At 48.1% G+C, this 22009-nt stretch overlaps 1 protein-coding gene across 2 annotated transcripts in view; it reads left to right on the top strand.

Moving 5' to 3' along the window:
* LRRCC1 (leucine rich repeat and coiled-coil centrosomal protein 1) overlaps positions 1-22009 on the top strand; it is a 423515-nt gene that overhangs the window by 229530 nt on the left and 171976 nt on the right. For both annotated transcript variants that reach the window (XM_085605344.1, XM_085605345.1), the window contains exon 13: positions 6147-6332. In XM_085605344.1, the coding sequence (XP_085461470.1) occupies positions 6147-6332 (186 nt within the window). The remainder of the gene's footprint in view (positions 1-6146; positions 6333-22009) is intronic.

The following is a 22009-nucleotide window of genomic DNA, read 5'->3' as shown; positions in this document are numbered from 1 at the left end:
CCGTTTCCTGGCTATATTGCATAGTAAATTTTAGATTAACAGCATTTTCATTCAATACATTTACAAGTGCCAACAGTTCTTGTTCTCCGCCCTCCCACACAAAGAAAATGTCGTCAATAAATCGTAGCCAGATACTGACTTTATTAGTCCATTGTTCCATCAATTCACTCCCGAGCACCTGCTTCTCCCACCAGCCAACCATAAGATTGGCATAGCTGGGGGCGAAGCAGGTGCCCATCGAAGTGCCTTGTATTTGTTTGTATAGTACCCCATTAAAGGTAAAAACATTTTCCACAAGGCACAGTTCTATCAATTGCAATAGCATGGATGTATGACTCAAAAGATGTTTGCCCCTAGAGTTCAAAAAATATTCACAAGCTTTCAGCCCATCTCTATGTCTGATACTGGTATAGAGACTTTCCACGTCTAAACAGACAAGCCAATAGTTAGTATTCCAATACATGTTCTCAATCTTCTGTAGAAAATCTTTTGTGTCTCTAATGTATGAAGTTAAATCCTTAACATAATCGGACAAAAAGAAATCTACGTAAATAGAAACATTTTCGAACAGACTATTCTTAGATGAGACTATTGGTCTGCCTGGGGGTTGCGTGGAGTTTTTGTGTACTTTGGGGAGCAGATAGAAGGTGGGGATAGTAGGTGTCTCGTTTTTCAGAAATTTCAATTCATCCCAACTTAAAAGTTTCTCATCTGCCCATTTGTCAAGAAGAGTAAATAGGGTATCTTGTAGTTTGTTAGTGTATGACCTGCCAACCTTTTCGTAACACGTTACATTATTCAGTTGTCTCATAGCTTCATTCATATAGCTTTTTTTGTCCCATAGGACAATGTTTCCCCCTTTATCAGATGGCTTGATAACTACACTATTATCCTCCTGTAGGTCCCTTAAAGCATCCCTCTGTGATTTACTGAGGTTGGTGTTAGGGGTAGGTTTCTTCAAAAGATGTTCAATATCTTGGTTCACCAATTCATGGAAGATATCAGTATTATCTTTAGGGGTTTGTGGTCTATATTTAGACTTACCCTTAAAGGGTGTAATAATCGATCTTTCAGTGTCTAAGCCTATAGTTGAGTCCAGATTCGTACCCTCCGGAATCTGAGTTACAGATTCCAGGGTGTTGCAATTCTCTTCCTGTGAGGTCAAGGATTATGTATCAAAAGTATTTTGTTCATCACTTAAACTGAGTAGGGTTCTTAAAATCTCAGTGTCATGTGGAGAGGGTGCGAGGGTAAGTGACGCTGGCCTCATGTGATGGATTTTAAACAGTTTAAATTTTCTTACAAAACAATACATGTCAATACGGGTCTGTGAGTAATCTAGTGGAAAATCTGGACAGAAACTTAATCCCAATTTAAGAACCTGTTCTTCCATTGGAGTCAAGGATCTGCTTGAAAGGTTTATTACCGTTAGTTCTTGGTGCTCCATTATTTGCCTCTTTGGTTCTGGCTCTTGGTTCCCACTCCAGTATTGTCTTTTCTTGCGCCGCTCTCGCCTCCTTTTACTAGCATTTTTCCTCTTCCCCTTCCTTGGAACCTTGTTCTTCCTCTCATTGAGTGTTCGTTTGCCTCTTGCATGAGGCGTAGTTCCTCGGAAAAAGACGTAATTTCCGTTGGGAAGGCAGTATTGCTATCTGTTGATTCCACATCCGAGCTAAGGCTAGTACCGGACTCCCATCTTCCTTTGTCGGCGGCTCCCAGTGCCTGGTCTTTAGTCAAATTTGAACGTATCTTATCAAATTTTCTGGCGAAAGTCAATATTCTTCCAGAGCGATAATCTCTTTCGTCCCTCTCAAACTTCCTTTGTTTTCTTTCAATAATATCTTTTTCAAATATCTTGATTCTATCATTAATTGTTATCAGGACTTTGTTTACTTCACTCTGGTCAGGCTCTTTAGCCAATTCATCAAGTACTTTTTGTATTTCAATGACTAAGTCCTTATGTTCCTCCCATGCATTTTTAATGAGGATTTGCAACATCATTTTGGAGCACGCAGTGGTATTATCTAGTCATGCCTTTAGGACCTCTTGTTTAGGTTTATTCAACGTTGGTACTATAAAGATTCTCAGGCCTCTAGGAATATGATCTACTTCCAAATAGTTCTGGAGAGATGTAGCCTCCCACCATCTGCTTAGCTCTTTTTTTCGTAGTCTTTCCAGCAGGTTTCCTTTCTGCTTAAGATTAGAGGCAAGGGACTGATTGGATTTCGTCGTACCTTGCATTGCTCCATCGGCCGTTTTTTGGAAAATCAGTGCAGCCGAAGCCTCTCGGCCCTCCAAGAACTCCATAGGCCAGAATACCTTGCTGTCGTTAGACTTAAATGAAACCGGATTCCGTCTTTGGGAACAGTGTCCTGACAGATCCTGGTAACGCTTTAGTTTCCTACAAACGGGACAAATGCCTAGTACTCCGTTAACAGTCACGGTCATAGACTAAATCACGCTCGGTCAAAACGGCTGCATTAAGTGGTTCGATGTAGTTATCCTGACAATGCTCGCATTCACTGCAATCAGTGCACTGCAATCAGTACAAATAACCAGTACTCTGTTAACGGTCACAATCTTACTTGATCGCGCTCAGTCAGACAGGCTGCGTTAGCGTGATTCAATGCAGTTTGGCGTTACCGGCGGGTGGAGGAAATTGAAGTTCATTCACTGTCTCGTTATTCGGCACACTCCTCCTCCCATCCACTCGGGTCGGGGCTCGATTTTTGAGCGGGTGCCACCGCTCGTATAGATTTCCAGACAACTCGCAAATCCTTCTCTGGCGCGAGAAAAGAGCCACACGAATCCAGTTTCCAGAAAATCTTCTTTAATTCACAGGGCAAAAGACGCGTTTCGAGCAAACAAGCTCTTGGTCACATGACCTTAGGTTCAAAGTTCAGTCTTTTTAAAGGACCTCAAAAGACATAAACAAAAGACTTTCACAAGCAAAATTACCAAACGTAATTATTTCTTAAACTTAAGCTTGTTGTCAACACATAAATTAAAGTTCTTTTATCGCATTATTATTTACATTGTTTTAAAGAATAGTTATATCATATTTTGACACAGAAGATATATGTACCCAAAATATAAAAATTCTCAAGGAAAAGTTATGTATAATATATATATATATTAGAACCACTCCACTCCCCTTCAGAAGGAAGCCCGCACTCGAGCATGGAAATATTCTTTTATTGGGCAGCATATGCTCAAATTCACAGGAACGCTTATCGGCTGTCTCGGCAGCCTTTATCAAGCTGAACATGCATGATAACATTTTACACTCTTAGACTTGTTTAAATACTGCCCGCTGGTGTTGCTCAACATCAATTTGTCATTTAAAGGCATAGTCCTCTTTTCTAGTAAAATACTAGTTGTATATAATCGTCAGAACTATGTAATCACCTGCCAACTGTGGAATTACCTGCATTTACGAATTTTCGATTAAGAAATCAACTTGCTTGCTGCCAGTAATGGATGTATACTTTAAAACATTTATATCAAGATATAAGTCCGACTGCTAATCAAAAAGGAATAACTTTATTGTACTGCAGCCAACAAGTGTTGTGCTAGAAAAGAGGACTATGCCTTTAAATGACAAATTGATGTCGAGCAACACCTGCAGGCAGTATTTAAACCAGTCTAAAAGTGTAAAATGTTATCATGCGCGTTCAGGTTGATAAAGGCTGCAGAGACAGCCAAAACACGTTCCTGTGAATTTGAGCATATGCTTCCCAATAAAAGTATATTTCCATGCTCGAGTGTGGGCTTCCTTCTGAAGGGGAGTGGAGTGGTTTTAATATAAGTGAGGCGTTCGTGGCATTCGCCTCCAACCTTCACCACCGGCAGTTTGGAGGCAACCAACAAAGCCACAGCGAGACTGTAAATATATATATATGTGTGTGTTTATGCAATGCATGGAATATACATGAAATACAATGCAAGCAGATGATAATATGAAATGAAACACAAGCAGATTATGCTGGATGTCCGCTGCAAGAAATCAGAAAGATATACACGAAATACATGAGATGATTACAATCACTGAAGACTTCATGTGCACACAGACACCCACACATCACAAAGTCAGCACTCAAAGAATACACCTCAGATTAATATAGCCACTGTATAATCGAATGTGCACCCAGACACTCACACATCACAATGGCAATAATCAAAAACAATTTACATCACCGGCTGCAAACTTCATCTTGGCCCACTCCAGACTGGGGGATTCACAGCCTGGGTCAAGAGACTCAGCAAAACTGGGAGCTGCTGTACTGTAGACGCGTCCGTCATTCAGGCCAAAATCCCAGTTTCCAAGCCAACAAACCCCAGCTTTATAATCTCAAAACACACTAGAAGGTTCCAAGAGGTCTTCCTCTGTGCCAAGGAATAGGCCACTTTCCATGCAAGAATTCCAAAGGCTAAGGAGTTCTCACGTTCCTTCTACATTCTCATGTGTTCCAGCCTTTAACGAAACGTACGAAAGTCTCCGGCAGTACAGTCAACAAAACAATCGTGAACTTAAATAACCTAAACAACTTGAGAAATCTTGGGGCCTGCCTGAGCGTGCAAAAAGCTCAAGCAAGACCGGGTCAGAATTCAAGATGACATGAGGGCATGTCAAAACCAATAGTAAGAACTTCATAATACTTCCCAGTGTACAACACAATGCACATTTGTGCACCTCTCCTTTTAGCATCACACACTTCATCTCCCAATGTGCAACACAATGCACATTTGAGCACCACTGCTTATAACACTGCACTTTGAGACCAAGAATTACATTCCACACCTCGCGCTCTCTCTCATGCTTCCAAATGCACATCCCACATGTTCTGTTCCTGACAAGGCTGTTTTACTCTATGAAGGCTCTCCCACTTTGAAACTACAAGATTACACAAAAGACATCTTCAAGAAAACATGCACTTGCAGGGAAAAATTATGTTGTACATTCAGGCTAGGGTACAGTAAAACATCAAAAGTCAATTAAAACAATGGTAGTCAAAGGTCATCATGTGGTTCAAAACATAGGAGTGCCTCTAGCACTACACAGCACTGCTAGCCTTGTGCATACAAAGACACATGCGCTTACTGTTGAATCTTGTGACATTGGAAATGATGCAAGTGTGTTTGGGAAAAGATCAATTGAAGTTCCTTCATCTATTTTGAATTCTAAGGCACCACTGTGTTGTATCCTGTTGTTTGTCTCATTCTCCTAAAAATAATGACCTGTTATTAAGTAACACCATATAGTAGCTTCGTATTTCATACTTCTGTTGTCTGTAAATGCTTCAGTGCATGAGCTTATCCAATAAATGCAGCTATTGTTGTTATTACGTCTTAGCGTGTTAAATGTACTGCAGTAGGTATTAGACTTAAATATATTAGACCCAGGCCATTAAAGCCACTGCCCTGTTGCATGGGCTGGTTCTCCATTTCCCTTCATTTTAATAACCTGTTTTATGTAGCACTTCATCCTTCACTTGTGCCATTGTAAATGTTGTAAATAATTAACATTAGTATTACCTAATTTGACACCTAATTCACTGCTCATTATAGGAACGTATCACTTTCAAAAAAAGCTTTTTTATGGGTAAGTAGAAAACTCCCTGAGCTATCTTGGGGCGGGGGGGTAAATATATGGAACCTTTTAGGAGGAAGAATATATTGCTAAAGGCAAACAAACCTCACATTAGCATGCCGTTTCCACTGCAAATGCTGGCCTGTTACTGCTACACTAGTGTTGTAGCCGCTTTGTTTTAAAACCAATATAGATACAATTTGAAAAGGCCAGTATTTGTCAAAACGTATCCGTGTCAGTCCCTAGAAACAGCATTAGGGCATTAATTTACTTGCATGCATTACTTCATCTAAAGCAGCAATTTTGGCTTTCCCAGTGCTGGTTTTCAGAGCAGCTATAGCAGTCAGTGCTGATGTAGCACTTTTTTATTGGCTAATTTTAGCATTTTTTTATACCCTCACACACAGTAATAATTGTGCAACATCATTTGAAATAATGTGGTCATTACTGATACCAAAGTACATCATAGCTACATGTATTCATTTGTGGCAAACTTTTTTTTATAACGGATACAGCCAATAACGACTTCTTTGCTTTATTTTTCATTAATCCGAAGGTTAAGGATGGTTTCCAGAATGTCACAACTGAACTAACAGAACACAAGAGTGCTCTTGTTCAGTCTAAGCAAAGAGAAAAGCAGTCTTCTACTTTAGTTCAAGAGCTAACTACAATGGTGAAAGAACAAAAGACAAGGATAGCAGAAATAACAAAGTCGAAGGAAGAGTCGGTATCTGATTTAAAGGTATGGGTCTTTATTTCTTCTGTATTCTATTAAGGCTGATTATTGGTATTAAAACAGTACTGATTGAACCCGCCCCATCCCATGTTTCAGTTAGCTCTCAGCATCTTTGGGTTTGACCTCTGCCGTGGCTGTGTACTTAAACACAGGTGCAAACCTCCCTTCTGTTTGGAAAGGCAAACTGTTTTCATTTCCAAAATCCAATACCTACCACTTTTAGTTACCTGTCTGTGCAGTGTGCATGCATAGAGTATAATTATTGAGCGGTTGAGTGAGAGAGACATTTTTCCACACCTACACCAAAACCATTACATGGGATTTCAGAGAAGCATGCTTTTCTTAACAGCCTGCAATTGATTTGTAAAATTAATTTAAACTTTAAATATATAACTTTTGATAGGAAAGGACTAGTAAAACCAAATTTACAGTGATCACCTAATCTGAGTTGAAAATACCAGCAGTGAAGTTTAATTCAATAACCATTCAAGCTTATATCCATTTCAAAGTACGAAATATATTATGCCCGAGTGTAGTTTAATGAATTCAAAAATCATACTTTTATGTTTGATGTCACACACCTTTCACATTTTATGCTAAGCTATGCCTTCCATCTGCTATTTTGGAGCACTAACCCTACAATTGGCAAGATAAGAGAGGAGATGCTCCAGGAGCTACAAAGAAGTGTATTTGTCTTGAGCATTAATAAGTTTATCAAGAGCGATTCATTAACATTGTTATCTCCAGATGTTTCCAAATATCTCTGTATCTTCCCAGCTGCTATGGACCTGTAAGACAAATATTTCCATAATGTCTGACCGGTTTGTTTTATCTTATTAGTAATTGTTTATGTTTATATAACTGGTGTCGCTGCCACTAATATTAATGGTACTCTACACACTTAGGAGGTTGGAAGGCTATGTCAGCAAAGCTGGCTTTCCGGGAAGTGACTGGGGAATATTCACAAGGTGTGGAGTCTGTGGCTAGATTCTAGATGGCCTGTCCCATTGTCGTTTAGTGTGAAGACTCCTCTCTGGCCTTCATTTTCTGCGCTCTGCTTTTATAATACAGTCTCATTGTTGCTAGAAACTCTTTGGAGAAGCAATTGTCAGAAAGTGACCTGATGCCCTTTCATTTATTTTTGTTCGAAAGGGCTATGTTCTTTTAAATATCAACAAAACAAAGGCATGTTGGTATAAACCTTCTAAAATTCATTGAAATTAAGAACAAGCTAACATAAAAAATAAAGAAGCAGTCCGCATTTAGATAAAGCATGGCAAATATATTCACTCAGGGTGGATTATCACACTGCAACACATAATAATATCAACTAAACGTGGGCCATATGTATCATGCATGTTCAGCATTTTGATTAATTATTAGCACATGTAAATCGAGCAGGAGAATGTCCAGGATAGAAAAAACATAACTACATGACAGTGTGTCTTGAGCCAAGCTACTAAAATGATAACTAAGTTGATTCGTATACAAGTTAAACAAGCATTGGCATAGCCAATAGGTCTCGCTTTTGGGACCTTATAAGTATTTAGTCATGCAGCACAATATCCTTGGTGCAACAACATCATCTGTTGCATCGCTAAACAGTTATAAGGTCCCAAAGGCGAGACCTATTGGCTATGCCAGTGCTTGTTCTACATTGCAGCTTTCTTTGCTGTGGAAGTGCCATAGTGTGAGACTTTACCGATCGTGTGTCGCTGCACACTGTGAAGTAATCATGAAGAAAGATATCACAGTAAGGAATAATGTAAGTAATGTTTCTGTCTGGTTGCAAACCACTAGCTTTACACAGCCATTGGGTCTTAGGCCTCTGGTTGGCTCCCTCTGTCCATAATGTGAAAGTTCCCTCCCCTGTCCTGCTCCCAGTCATTTGTATTTCAAATCTGACTGGTTGGTAGATTAGGATTATGTGCAGATGGAGCTCTCCGCTGCTCTAGTGCATTTCTAGTTAAGTCAATAGATGCAGAGCTGTCATTTTCTTCCATGTCAGGAGTGAGTAGTTGATCCACTTCAGATTCTTTCTGGTAATTATAGTCATGCATTTATAGCAGTGAAAACATAACTGCGGGCACCAGAATGCAAAGTGGAAACCAGCAGTAGAGAAACTACTGACTTGTGCCGCACAGCTTGATGTCACTGTCTCACTGCTCTGAATGTTTCTTAAGTAAAGGTTCTCTCACACTCTAAGGAGATCAAATAGAAAGGATCCCTAGGAACTAAATATTACATAGGTTAAGTATGTATAGAAGAAGCCACGCATATTGAAGGTTAACTTTTGACTGGAGGAGCAGAGTTCATCATGGTGATTACTCTGGGTCATACCCTGTTACTACCTACAAAGCCGGATCTCATCATTTCTGGAATGTATTAGTCTACTCATTATCACAGGTTCAAATCCCAACAGGTCAACTCAGCGTTTCATCCTCAGGAGGTTGGGAAAAAAATGAATAGCACTGAGTCCCTTCACACACAGAGAACAGGCCCAGCTTAATAGTCACAGCTGGCATCTACGGAGAGTGGTGAGCCGGGAAAATTGGTGGTGGGTGGGTGGGTGCATGCACTTATCGTGCACAACATGTAATGTGTAAATAAAATTAATTAAAAAAAAAATGTAACCTACCTTTTGTGCTTCACAACACGTCCTCATCACTCCAGTCCGGTGTTCAGTGCTGGGCCCAGCCAACTCCAATAACCAATCCTGGCGCTGCCCTCATGCTGTTAACCAGCATGAGAGAAGTGCCAGGATTGGAGGGAGCAGCCTCTCTCTGCACTCCCAAGGGCACTGGAGGCCTGTGCTTGCTCTCAATCCAGCTGTCTAATAGAGGCTTAAAGTGCACGTGTCTTGCTGGCAGTCGCAAAACAGCCAATCAGAGGGACATTCGCACTTTAAACTTAAGTGCACAGGCAGCCCACCACTCTTCCCTGCTGCTGCCACTCAGCAGGCCCCGCGCTGTCCTGACACTCGGTTTGGGATGGACTGATGAAAATAAAATGGTAATAAATTAACTTTATGACTATTTTCTTTTTCTTTTCTGGGGGCATTTTAGTTGGTGGGGTAACGATCCTTCGCTCTAACGAAGGTGCTGCCCCTGCAGCTTAGGCATGTTGTACAGCTAGCCGCAGTGCAACCTTCACTCACACACACAGAAAGTATAATATACGCGGTGGCAGAGCGTGCTCACACCATGCACTAAACAAAAGATTGATCACTGGCTGAAGCTACGCTGACGGTCATAGCAAAACGTTCAAGTTATCTTGAGTAACTCTTTCTGTTAAATTGTTCCCTCAGCAATCCAGAAATATATTTCAAAAGGTTTAAAAGGGATATGGTGCTACTGATAGGGTACATGGAAAAGGTGAACTAGATGAGCGATTAATGCATCAAATGAGGAATCTTGATAGTTATAACACAAGTACCAGAAGTTCAAGGTGCCTTCACTCTGCAGTGCAGCTACTGACACGTTTAATGCCCTCACAATAATAGAAACCTGTGGTCTGTAGACTTCATGCAGCTTTCTCGAGCAGATGCAGTGGGGAATGTATACGATACTTCACACCCATGTTAAGACCGTGAAGCACTACTCCATTCATAAAGTTCCCGGGAGTACATATCAGAGTACTTCGGGGGAAAGGATGTGGGGTTGTAGCCTGGCCTGTGTGCGAAGCGTTAGGTGTGTTGTTTAGGTATAACGGACATGCTTCAATCATGGCTTGGTGAACTTTGAACTGCACTTAGCTCGAGGTGTTGAAGTGCTGAAGTAGCTCACACCTATAAAAGAAAACCCAATTGCTAAGCTCGCCCAATTCATCAGCCCACCGAGTAATGTAAGGGGATGGGATGTCACTACCTTTCAATCCACGGACAAAATCATATTTTTACACCCGTGGGCACGACTTTAGGGGCCTGTGGACTGCTGTGCCTGCATCCGCCTTTCCACACCTGACTTTGGGATTTAAGACCTGCGCAGGCAGGACTAAGCTCTGGTTGTAGCAGGTGCTGCTCAATGAGCTGAAAATGGACCCAAAATACAGCTGGACTTCCGAAAGCAGTATAAATAAAAATGTTTCAGAAGAATCATGCCTCAGTGAGTTCTGGTGATTTTTCCTGATCAGCCAGCAATCTCCACATTTCTAATTAGACTTTAAACTCTCGATGAACATTAAAAAAATAAAAAGTGTGCTCCTAGTGTTGCAGTCCTGGCTCTGTGAACAACAGAACAAATCAGAACACCGCAAATGGGAGTTTAGTTCTGAATGTATGTACTGAATAAAGGAAAACATACCTGCACACTCCTGAAGCCCGAACAGCCTCACAGAATTCAATGGAGTCTCACTCCTGTACCCATTAATGGCCTAATTCAGTTGGAGTCTTACTCTTGAGCACACCTGGCTCCCCGGATTTGAATGGAGTCTCATCCTTGCCCCATCTTTGAGGAGTATATTTGAATCAGGAGGCTGGAGCTGGCGTGGATGGAGGAGTGAGACTCCACTGATGTCTCAAGGTGCAGCACATTAGCTCTGTAGCCTCGAATGCCAAAGGTCTATCCCTCGGTCGAGTTCTATTACAGTACTTTCTTCTCTCATATGCAATCTTTGAATGCCAGTGCCTTTCGATCAGAGAGCTATAAACTGTGGGGTGCACAACCCTAGGGGGTCCGTGGCTACATTCCTATGGGGCACAAAAAGTTATGTAATTAGTAGCAGTGAAGGGCAAAACAGTGAGGAAAATTTTACAGGGTGCCATGGGGCTGGGTCAGTGAGACTGGAGGGGTAGGGGAGGAGGTTCAAAGACTTGCTTAAAAAACAAAACAGTCCGTCAGCGCCCCAGTTCCGTTTCTACTCACACATCTTCTCTACAATTACATTGCTACTTTTCATGAACTATTTGTTTGCCTTCAGGCTCGCTGAATGGAGATGTTATTTGCACTCGCAAGTAGGTCTATAAAATATTGGATGATTTACGGCCAATGATTCCACAAAAAACATACTGCGTACATTTTACGGAAAAGCCACATCGCTGCAGTTTGTGGAAGAGTCCCAAAGCCAATGTGCCTGTAATGGGCAACTGGCGCACGCGCCGCACTGCTCTCACTCTGGCTGGCATCAATCGGATGGGCTTCTAAACTTCCACTTTCCAACTAAAAGGTGGCACGCAGACTGTCCGCCCTTATTAAGTGCCCCACTCAACAAGTGCCAGGCAGAGTAACACGCTCGTTCCTACCCAAATACTGGGACTGGTCTGGAGCGCAGGAGCAGCAGTGCAGCATTCTCAAGTGAGAGCACTTTTGAAATTGGATGATTACCCCTCAGCCAGCGTCCAATTACCATCTAATTCTTGGGGTGACTGGTTTTAAAGAGATCGCACGTAATGTTTTATATGGCACCACAGAACTTGAAAGATAAATCGGAATAGCCTTATTCATCTACCAACAAAATCTGACCCTCAAATACGGTAGCAGCGGCTGGTAGAGGCAGGACAGGGGCCCTCACACCTTAGGGCAACTGTGTACCACTCAAGGTACACACCATGATTTGCAGCGCGAACTGTGGCCACTGGCGCACGCAAGAGACCAAGCCTCAAGCTAGGCAATCGTCATGAAAGAGGAGAGTGGAGGCTCTCTTCTGACCGCATAAACCTTGACAGAAAAATGTTTGCTTTTGCAAAACAGAACATGTGACCACAGACAACGGGAGGGAGGGTGGGGGTAAACAAGTGACCACGGACAACAGGAGGGAGGGTGGGGGTAAACAAGTGACCACGGACAACAGGGAAGGAGGGCGGGGGTAAAAAAGTGACCACAGACAACGGGGAGGGAGGGCGGGGGTAAACACAGACAACGGGGAGGGAGGGCGGGGGTAAACAAGTGACCACAGACAACAGGAGGGTGGGAGGTGGTAAACCAGTGACCACAGACAACGGGAGGGTGGAGGGCGGGCGGGGGGGTAAACAAGTGACCACAGACAACGGGAGGAAGGGCGGGGGTAAACAATTGCACAGAAATTCCTTTCACCCACAGGCTTGAGACAGCTTGCGTCCGATGGCCAATGACCCACGCGTGCGGGAAGAATGACTATGGTGACACCAACAATGGCACAATGAGGTGGACACGACCAATGTCCAAGCACGAGTCGCAGCCAAGCAAACTGCCTGCGGTCCTGTGAATTGCCGATGTGCCCTTAATTTGTCGCAGAGCCCTCTGACCTGAAAACACCGCGAGAGAATGGATTAACAGGTGCAGGCTGGAAATGAGCAAAAGGGTCTTGGTGCTGCGACGGTAACTTAATTATGCATGTTCGTTTCTGTAGCACAAAAATGCCCCCGAACACGGGCACCAAGCTCATTACGCAAGATAAACCGTTTTAAAAACGATGAGCTCACATCTTTGCTAACACTAATATATGTCAAAATTCCCCCAAGACGGGTGCTGACCCAAGCAGATTAAACCTCTCGCCTCACCTGTGAGGATTGCACAGCCAATTTAATCACGCTGTGCTGCCTAGAGAACACGGATGACAATCTCAGTAATGGCACCTTGCACATTATGAAATGCACGAGCGCCCATCTTATCACAATGGGAAAATATTTTATGTGCTAAGAATCCAGCAATGCAGACAGGGGTGCCCGCTCTCGCCCCTCCTGTTCGCGCTGGCAATAGAACCCCTTGCCGCCACGCTCCGCAAGGTACTGACTAATGGCATCCCTCTGGGTGATGCGACGCATCAGGTATTTCTTTATGCGGATGACCTTCTGGTCTTCGTCAGAGATGTGGCTCACATCCCGACCGAACTGGAGCGCATTCTACTCGACTTTGCTGCTCTCTCGGGCCTCCTGGTGAATGCTGCCAAGTCCTGCCTCTACGCGTTCCGAGCCGACACTCAAGACCCGTACTACCATCTTGGGGGCGTGCCGGTCCAATGGCGGCCGGATACCTTCCGGTATCTGGGTATCCAGATATATCGTCAGCCGGCGGATCTCGTGGAGGGTAATCTGGGCAGAGCCGTAGCAGCAGTCAAGACTCAGATGCAGTTTTGGGGTACCCTCCCCCTCACGGTCACGGGGCGAGTCGCCTTAATTAAAATGGTGATTTTACCCCGACTCCTGTACTACTTCGCTAACCTACCCACTTATATACCGGCGTCCTTCTTCGCAGCCCTTGCGTGGTCACTTCGGGACTTCATATGGGGTAATGCACGCCACAGAGTTGCGTTGCCCAAGCTGTATCTCCCCACTGACCAAGGGGGACTTGCGATGCCGTGCTTTGAACACTATTACCTGGCTGCACAGTTACAGTGGATAGCCTGGTGGTTGGCAGATAGAGGGCGAGATGACACAGCGACTGCAGCACCCCCCCTCCTTTTAGCTGACATCATCAAACTATTCCACCCGGCCGCGAAAGTGTCGAGGCCTGTGCCCCTCCTTGTGGTGGTGGCCTACAAATGCTACCGCCGTAGTCTCTACCTCACCCGGGCCCGGACTCCTTACGCCCCGGCCATACCGCTCGAGGGTTCTCCTAGCGGGCAGGGGGTGCTTAGTGCCTCGGAACTTGTGGACTGGACTGCGGTAGACATACAAACGCTGGGGGATCTTTACCGGGAGGGTGCCCTCCTCTCGTTCGCCTCTCTAGCGGAGGAGACTGGGCTGGCTCCTGGTCACTTTTTCATCACCGGTCTTTGATAGCGACGCTTACGAGCCGATGGGGAGATCTCAGGGAGGAACCGGAACATCTTACGATGCAATACCTCCATGTAATGGGACGGGGGAGGCACCTGGTTCGGTGGTTTGCGGGCTCCCTGCGTACGCATGCGGCGATCAGTCTGGCCCCGCTGCATCGTAAATGGGAGGCGGACTTGGCCCGTCCCATGACCGACAGGGAATGGGACAGGGCGCTGCAAGGCCCGACGAAGATCCCTAGGAATATGCGTATCCACCAAATACAATTTTTCATTTTACATAGAGCGTACCTCACGCCCGAATCCATCAACAGATACTTCCATCGTACGGATGCGGGCTGCCCTCGCTGTGCGGAACTAGATGCCGGACTGATTCATATGTTGTGGAGCTGTCCCGCTCTGTGTTCGTACTGGCAGGCAGTGCGTGAGGTGCTCCACGCATGTACAGGTCGCAATATCCCGTTCGAATGGCCAGCCTATCTGTTACACCTCTTTCACAGAACTCCATCTATGAAAGTCGCCTCTCGGTGTATAGACCTGGGGTTAGTGGTGGCGAAGCGGCTGCTCACTAAACACTGGAAAGCGGCTGATTCGCCACATGCACAGGCATGGCGGGGTTCATTTCTGGTGTGGGCTAAGGCGGAGGGCACGGCTTTCTTGAGGGAAGAAACACTAGGCCTCAGGAAGACGCCCATAGCAAATCAGTGGGAGGCACTTTTGCAGACCATGATGCGATCAGAGGGGGATCCCGCAGTGATTTGTCAGGAGCGCGATGTGGGCGCTCCCCTAGAGGGGCCAGACACCAGCCAACCAGTTGAGAGGCATGGAGTATTGTAGCGAGGGCATAGCTGACCAGGTGAGGCGCAAAAGGAAATGTGACACTGTCTGCAAAGCAGTTTGTATGAGGGGAATCGGGATGGGGGGACGGTCTAAGAGACAGGGATAGGCGTTATTAGAACACAAGCCGGACTTTGCTGCTGTTGTTGTTTTGATTGGGCACTTGAAGTTCTGCCCCGGTATTCCATGGTTTGCTAACTGTTTATGGAGACACACTAGGGGAGAGTGGGTGGAGTGCTAGCACTTTTCAATTGGGGTGGTCTCTATGTGGCATGATACCAACAGGGACTCTATAGTTACCGCCACAGTCGAGAGGCCTCCAATGTTGGTATGGGACACGGAGATGTACTCACCCCTCATTAATTAATGTACACTTGCCTGGGTAAATACCAATGATACAAATACTATTGTAAGTTGCTCTGGCTTCAAAATGTACTGTAAACCTTGTTAAACTTCAATAAACAGATTTATAAATAAGAATCCAGCAATGCAGGCTCTGTCGTTGCGTAGATACGTCCCCATGCAGGACAAGTTTACGACTTCTCCTCCAAAACGCTTGTACGCGGTATCATGGTTGGAGGCAGGGGAGGTGTAGGATTGCTGATAACATGTGAAACGCTACACACGCTCTTGGGAGAGCCTAGCTTCTATCCAGGTTGAGCTATGACGCGCTCGCAGTCATATATTGAATGCGCTTTTTAGATGTTATAAGAGGTTCAGGGGGTTTCCCCACAGACCCCCCAATGGAAATAATACATTATAAAGACGCCCTTGTAGTCCTCCAGTTTATTGGCATAGGTGTGCTTGCATGCTGGAAGACACACTTCCAAAACATCGCTGAGCGAGGAGGGGAACCCACATGCCGCCCTACTGTTCCCTGCTCCCGAAAGAACCCGGGGTAGCCTTAGCCTGGAGCAACCTGTTGCTCCCAGTATAGGGCTGAACAGCATAAAAGAATGAGACACAGTATGCCTCCCCAGGTAGCCGAATTTCCGGAGCAGTGTGCATCCAGCACCTGGTGTCAGGCAGTCTTGCGGCCCCCTCGCAGTCATGTGCGCGCCACGACACCAACAGGGTGGAAAACAGTTGACTTGTCTCTATTTTTGCCTCTGAGACCCCAACCAGTGAAACACCAGAATAGGAAAACATAACCTATGGAGTAAAATTCCGAGACCATAGACACTAGGCCTCACAGCCTCGTAATGGAAATAATATTAATGCAAAAGGTAGCACCACTTGGCATATTTTGGTACAAGTGTGTTTGCTCCTGCACATACTTAAATCACGGAGCAGCGCGCGCCGGCCGGGACAACAGGCAATAGAAAAGCCCGGTCATGCGGCGTGTCTACGCTTGCGGCCCAACCCTGACCACCCCCATCAATAGGGCGGAAACGGCGGTCTGAGGGATAGCGATCTGCGACATCCTCAGGAAGAGAGAAACGGCTCCTGCCCTTGCTCCCCAAAGCATAACATCCAGGAGAAAACGAATGGTGCGGCCGCCGGACCTGCCAGACTCCCGCCCGCGACCGTCCCAATTTTAAGTTGGGCTTCGGTGTCCTCTGACTGTAATGAGGGACGCGCTCCTATTACCAGCACTTGAATGGTAAAATATAGCGCTATAATGGAGCCCCAACTGGGCTAGCCCCAGGCGAGGTAGAGCCCCAGTTCTGTGCTTAGAGTGAAACCCCTTTCCGGCGGCGTGCGACACTCGGCGCTCCACCAAGCGTGGGCAGCGCTGGTAAGCTCCCCGCCAGAATCTCTTATCACCCCTCTAATGTAGGATCCGGATTCCCAGCCATAAATTGCCATAAGGTAATGGCAGGCGGGGGAACGGAGCGCTGCAGGTCAATGAGCCTTCCACACGACAGCAAGGCTTATTATCCGGTTTCCACAGCGAGCCTGGGCAGCCATTCTGTTGTATGGGAGCGCCTCGCGAAACTGGGGGAGCTCGAAGGGGGGCAGGTGACCTCGGACCTAGGCCCCACACTGCTGCGTCCGGCTCACCCCCAAAAAGTTGGGCCCGCCTTGGCCGTCGAATCCCCTAACGGGAGCCTGCCTAACAGTGATGCACTGTTGTCCCACACAAAGCCTATGTCCTGATATGCGGCACAAGTCCGCCGGGTTGCTCGGTGTCCTGCGCGGGGCAAAGCCATGCCCTTCCAAGGCTGCAGACCTACCATGCCACGCGGGATCCGCTGCCCCCCAGCTGCCGGATGCCCCAGCCCAGATGGTACCAGGCAAAGATATTCGGCCACCTCTTTCTCCCCGACGCAGCTGGGCCTAGACACCCGTCCCAGCTGCTGAGACCTGCACAATTAGGCAGAACCTCGTGGGCCCGACCCCCCCCCGCCCCCCCCCCCCAAGCACAGAGGGGGGGAAAGGCCACAGTGAAGCCAGCACAGGGCCAGGCAGCCCGTAGGAGACACTGTGAGAACCCCAAGGGAGCTGCCCAAACCTTCCCCCCCCCCCCCCTCACACAGGTGGCTCGCGGCATGACCGGGCCACCCTGCCCTCGGTGCAACCACGCTGGGGAGACCGGGCTGGGAGGGGGTATGGGGCCGAATGGCATGCACTCACCGTGCCAACTCTCTGCAGCTCCCAGTAGACACATCCGAACGGCGTCAGGGTGAGGGACAAAGAGAGGGTGGGGTAAACAAGTGACCACAGACAACGGGAGGGAGGGCGGGTGTAAACAAGTGACCACAGACAACGGGAGGGTGGGGGTAAACAAGTGACCACAGACAGCGGGAGGGTGGGGGTAAAAAAGTGGCCATGGACAATGGGAGGGAGGGAGGGAGGGAGGGACGGGATAGTTAAACAAGTAAACACGGAAAATGGGAGGGAGGGGGTAAACAAGCGACCACGGACAACGGGAGGGCAGGGGTAAACAAGTGACCATGGACAATAGGAGCAATGGAGGGAGGGCGGGGGTAAACAAGTGACCACGGACAACGGGGGGGGGTGTAAACAAGGGACCACGGACAACGAGAGGGGAGGAGGGGGTTAACAAGTGACCATGACAATGGGAGGGAGGGTTGGTGTAAACAAGCGACAACAGAAGGGAGGGCGGGGTTTAGTGGAGAGGCTATGGCGCTGCGCTGCTGACTCGAGAGCAGGAGATCCCGGTTCAAGTCTCTGTTCCACAACATACTGTGATTACCGGAAAATTACATAATCTCTCTCCCCGTTACACTTCGGAAATACCATACACATTGTTAAAATTGGCACTATTGGCAAGTTACACAAAATGGCCAAATACTATTTACCAAACAAACTGAAGGTTTCCCGATGCCCGAGCACCGTTCACACGTTTCTTCTCACACTGAAAGCCGGAAGATGCAGTTTCTTTCATTTCCTGCAGGTGGCTCTATCATCAAAATATGTGTAGACGAGGAGGAGCCTAGCGCTTGACCAAGATGGCCGCGTGAGCTCAGAGCTCCCGAGACCCTCGCGCCCTCCGTCGTCTATCCTGTCTTTAATCCTGTCGGTATGCATGGCATCATGTGGATGACCTGTCAGGGAGGCGATTGATGCTACCCGCGGTCGGATCGCCCACCGGGAACCGGACTTATGCCTGGCGGAAGATTGCGGCCTATCTCCCGGGGATGCCACGGGCTAGAGTTGGCAGGATGCCCGACTCCTAGTTGAACAACAACGGCCAGGCGAGGTGTGAACTGTCGGACGGAGGTCCCCGTCCTTTCACTTTCGCTTTCTCTCCCTTTGTCAGCCCTGCCCCTGGAGAGCTCTTGGTGGCTTTATTACCCTATGGACGCTCTGCAGGCTACTCTGGCGGCCCACTGCAGAACTGATCACTCCTGACTCCTTTCGTTGAGAGGGACCCGTCTTATCTGAACCGACCTGCCTGGTGTCAACCATGTCGGGCAAAGCAGAGGTGGATCGGCTGAAGGCTAAGTCTACCAGGCGTGGAGCCTATACCCAAGTCAATAGCATGGACCGCTATGCTCTGCAGAAGGGATCACCGAGTGGGTCGAGCCAGTCGCTGGATACCCAGAAGGCGGCCTCGCCTTTGGCCCCGGAGCTCTACCTACAGGATGTCATGGGCGCGCTTGAAGGGATGCAGACTTCGATTGGGAGACAGTTTGATGCCCTGGCGCATAAGGTGGACGCCATCTTGGTGGATGTCAACCTGATCCGTGCGGACTTGGGCAAAACGAATGAACGGGTTAAGAACCTGGACCTCAAGACCACGGGCCTCACCGATGATGTCACCGAACTGCAGACCGAGGTTCGTAAGCTGAGGACCGAGAGTGATCTCGCCGCCCGCCGGCTGGAGGACTTTGAGAGCCGGGCCAGGCGCAACAACGTGCGCGTCATCGGGGTCCCGGAGTCCTCGGATGAGGCTTCGGTTGACCTGCTTGTCGAGGACTTGGTGCTTAATCATCTGCAGCCTAAGGGTCTTGGAAAGTTCTTTGCGGTTGAAAGGGCCCATAGAGTGCCGGGTGGGAGGCCCAAGGCGGGTGCCCCGCCGAGGCCGATCGTCGCCCGGCTCTTTCATTTTCGAGATCGGGACGCTATCCTGCAAGCATCGAGGGTGACGGGCCCGGTCCCCTTCCAGAACGCGTCGGTGAATTTCTATCCGGACTTCACCCAGCAGGTGCAGAGGCAGAGACAGGGCTTTCTGGGGGTGAAGAGGCGGCTCCGGGAGAGGGATCTGAAGTATGCCATGCTCTTCCCTGCCAGATTACGTGTGGTGCACGAAGATCGGACATTCTTCTTTGACTCTCCTGTTATGGCCGATGAATGGCTGGACGCTTTGCCCCGACGACGGACGGGGGCGGACACTACCGAGGATGGAGACAGTGGCCGGGATGGGCAGGGCTGATTTTTCGGAGCCGGGCTGACTCGATTTGGCTATATTTGAAGACTTGCATAGAGTGCAGTAAATGCGGAGGGTTGCGGGAGGACGAGGGGTGCTCTTTTCCTCCCTTAGGGTACTTTTTGTAGATTTTGGGTTTTTGTAGGGCGACAGGCACACTGCAAGTTGGGGGGGCTTTGTAAGCTGCAGCAGGGGTGCAGGGTGGGGGGGGTTTCTGGGATTTTGGGTTTGTTGTTGGGGGGTTTATTTCTGCAAGGCATGGTGATTATTTCCAGGACTGTTCCATGGTGGCTCTTCGGGTGTGGGGTGGGCCTCTTTACGTTTGAGGATGGGGGGTAGGGGTTTAAGTGTTATAAGCTGGAATGTTAATGGTTTGGGGGATCGCATTAAGCGTGGGATTGTTTTGCAATTCTTGAAACGGTCAATGCCGGATGTTGCCCTGCTGCAGGAGACGCATCTTATAGGTAATACGTGCTATGCTCTGAATAGGAAGGGTTATAAATTCATAGCCCATTCGGGATTCTCTTCCGGGTCCAGGGGTGTGGGCATCCTAGTCAGAGCCTCGCTGCCATTTGAGGTGGACTCCACCATTGTTGATGATAGGGGGAGGTTTGTGGCGGTGGCGGGGCGGTGGGAAGGGAGAACTTTGGTTTTGGTTTCGGTTTATGTCCCGCCGGCCCTGCAGGCCTCCACGTTCACAGATCTGGGTAGGGCCTTGCTGGATCTCCCGGGGGGTATGCTTGTGGTGGGAGGTGATTTCAACGCTGTTGGCTCCGGTCTGCTGGATAGACACCCGCCCAGAGACACAGGGGGGGCTCAGAAGTGGCTTCCAGACTTCCTAGACACGCTTGGCCTGATAGACTGCTGGAGGCTCCGGCACCCCACACAGAGCCAATACACGTTCCACTCCGGGGCACATGGTAGCCTTTCCAGGATTGATTACCTACTCACTCTGGCTGCGCATGCCTCATTGGTCTCCGAGGCTAGGCACATGGCGCGTGGTATATCGGACCATTCGCCAGTATGGATCCGACTGGATCTGGGTCGGGAGGGAGGAGGAAGGGTGGCCCCTATCAACCCGTGGTATTTCCGAGACCCCAAGATGCGCAGCGCGCTGGTAAAGAAAGTAGATAATTTCTTCAAGGACAATCAGGGATCCGTGGACTCGGCAGTGTCGCTGTGGGAAGCATTTAAGACCGTGCTCCGAGGGGAAGCCCTCTCCCTTGTAGTAGCTGCCAAGCGGCGGAGAGATGGCGAGGTTCTGCAGGTTGAGGAGGAGATCGCGGCTCTGGAGGGAGCGCTAGAGGAGGAGGTTACAGAAGCCTCACTGCATGAGCTTTGCTTGACGCAAACTGAGTATAAGGACCTGGTGACGAATGCCGCTAAGACCCTCAGTAGGGAACAGCAGGGCCGTTTGTATGATGTAGGTGACAAGGCAGGGAAGCTCCTGGCTTGGCTGGACAGAAAAGAACGGGTCAATAGAGTTGTGCCAGAGTTGACGGGAGAGAGGGGAGAGGCGATTGTGGAACCTGAGAGGATTGTAAAGTGTTTCTCGGACTATTTCTGTAGGGTTTATGCTTCAGTGTCGGACAGGCCGCCCGAGGACTCGTGTGACCTCCTCCGTGATATCGAGTTGCCCTGCCTCTCCGATATAGATAGGGACGATCTAGATGGTGACATAACGGTTGACGAGGTGGCGGGGGCCATCCGCGCGTTAAACTCGGGTAAGGCCTCGGGACCGAACGGCTTGCCGGTCGATCTGTACAAGCTGTTTCCGGATAGGGTCGCCCCTCACCTGCGCGCCATGTTTGTGGAGGCGCGGGGGAGTGGGACCCTCCCGTTGGACCAGCGACTGGCGACGATTGTGGTTATACACAAAGAGGGCAAACCCCGAGATAAGTGCTCCTCATATAGGCCTATCTCACTCCTTAACGCAGAGCCGAAAATTCTGGCCAAAATCCTGGCGACCCGATTGATTAGGGTACTTGGTGACTTGGTCCACCCGGATCAATCCGGCTTCATCCTGCACTGAAACACAGCGTTAAATCTTCGGCGCCTCCATGGCGTAATCGCCAGGGCGGGCACGCTGCGTGAACCAGCTATTGTGGCGTCTCTCGACGCCACGATGGCCTTTGACACGGTGGAATGGGCATATTTGTGGGCCGTGCTGACCAAGTTCGGCTTTGGCCACGGTTTTGTGAGCTGGGTGAGGTTGCTGTATGAGGGGCCTCTTGCGAGTGTGGTGGTGAATGGTCGGGCGTCGACTCCGTTTCAGCTTGGGAGGGGTACTCGGCAGGGTTGTCCCTTGTCGCCTTTGTTG

Source organism: Triturus cristatus, chromosome 5_1 (assembly GCF_964204655.1).
Source record: "Triturus cristatus chromosome 5_1, aTriCri1.1, whole genome shotgun sequence".
Taxonomy (NCBI): Eukaryota; Metazoa; Chordata; class Amphibia; order Caudata; family Salamandridae; genus Triturus; species Triturus cristatus.
Note: the sequence above shows the minus strand (reverse complement) of the source record. Positions and strands in the feature narration are given on the sequence as shown.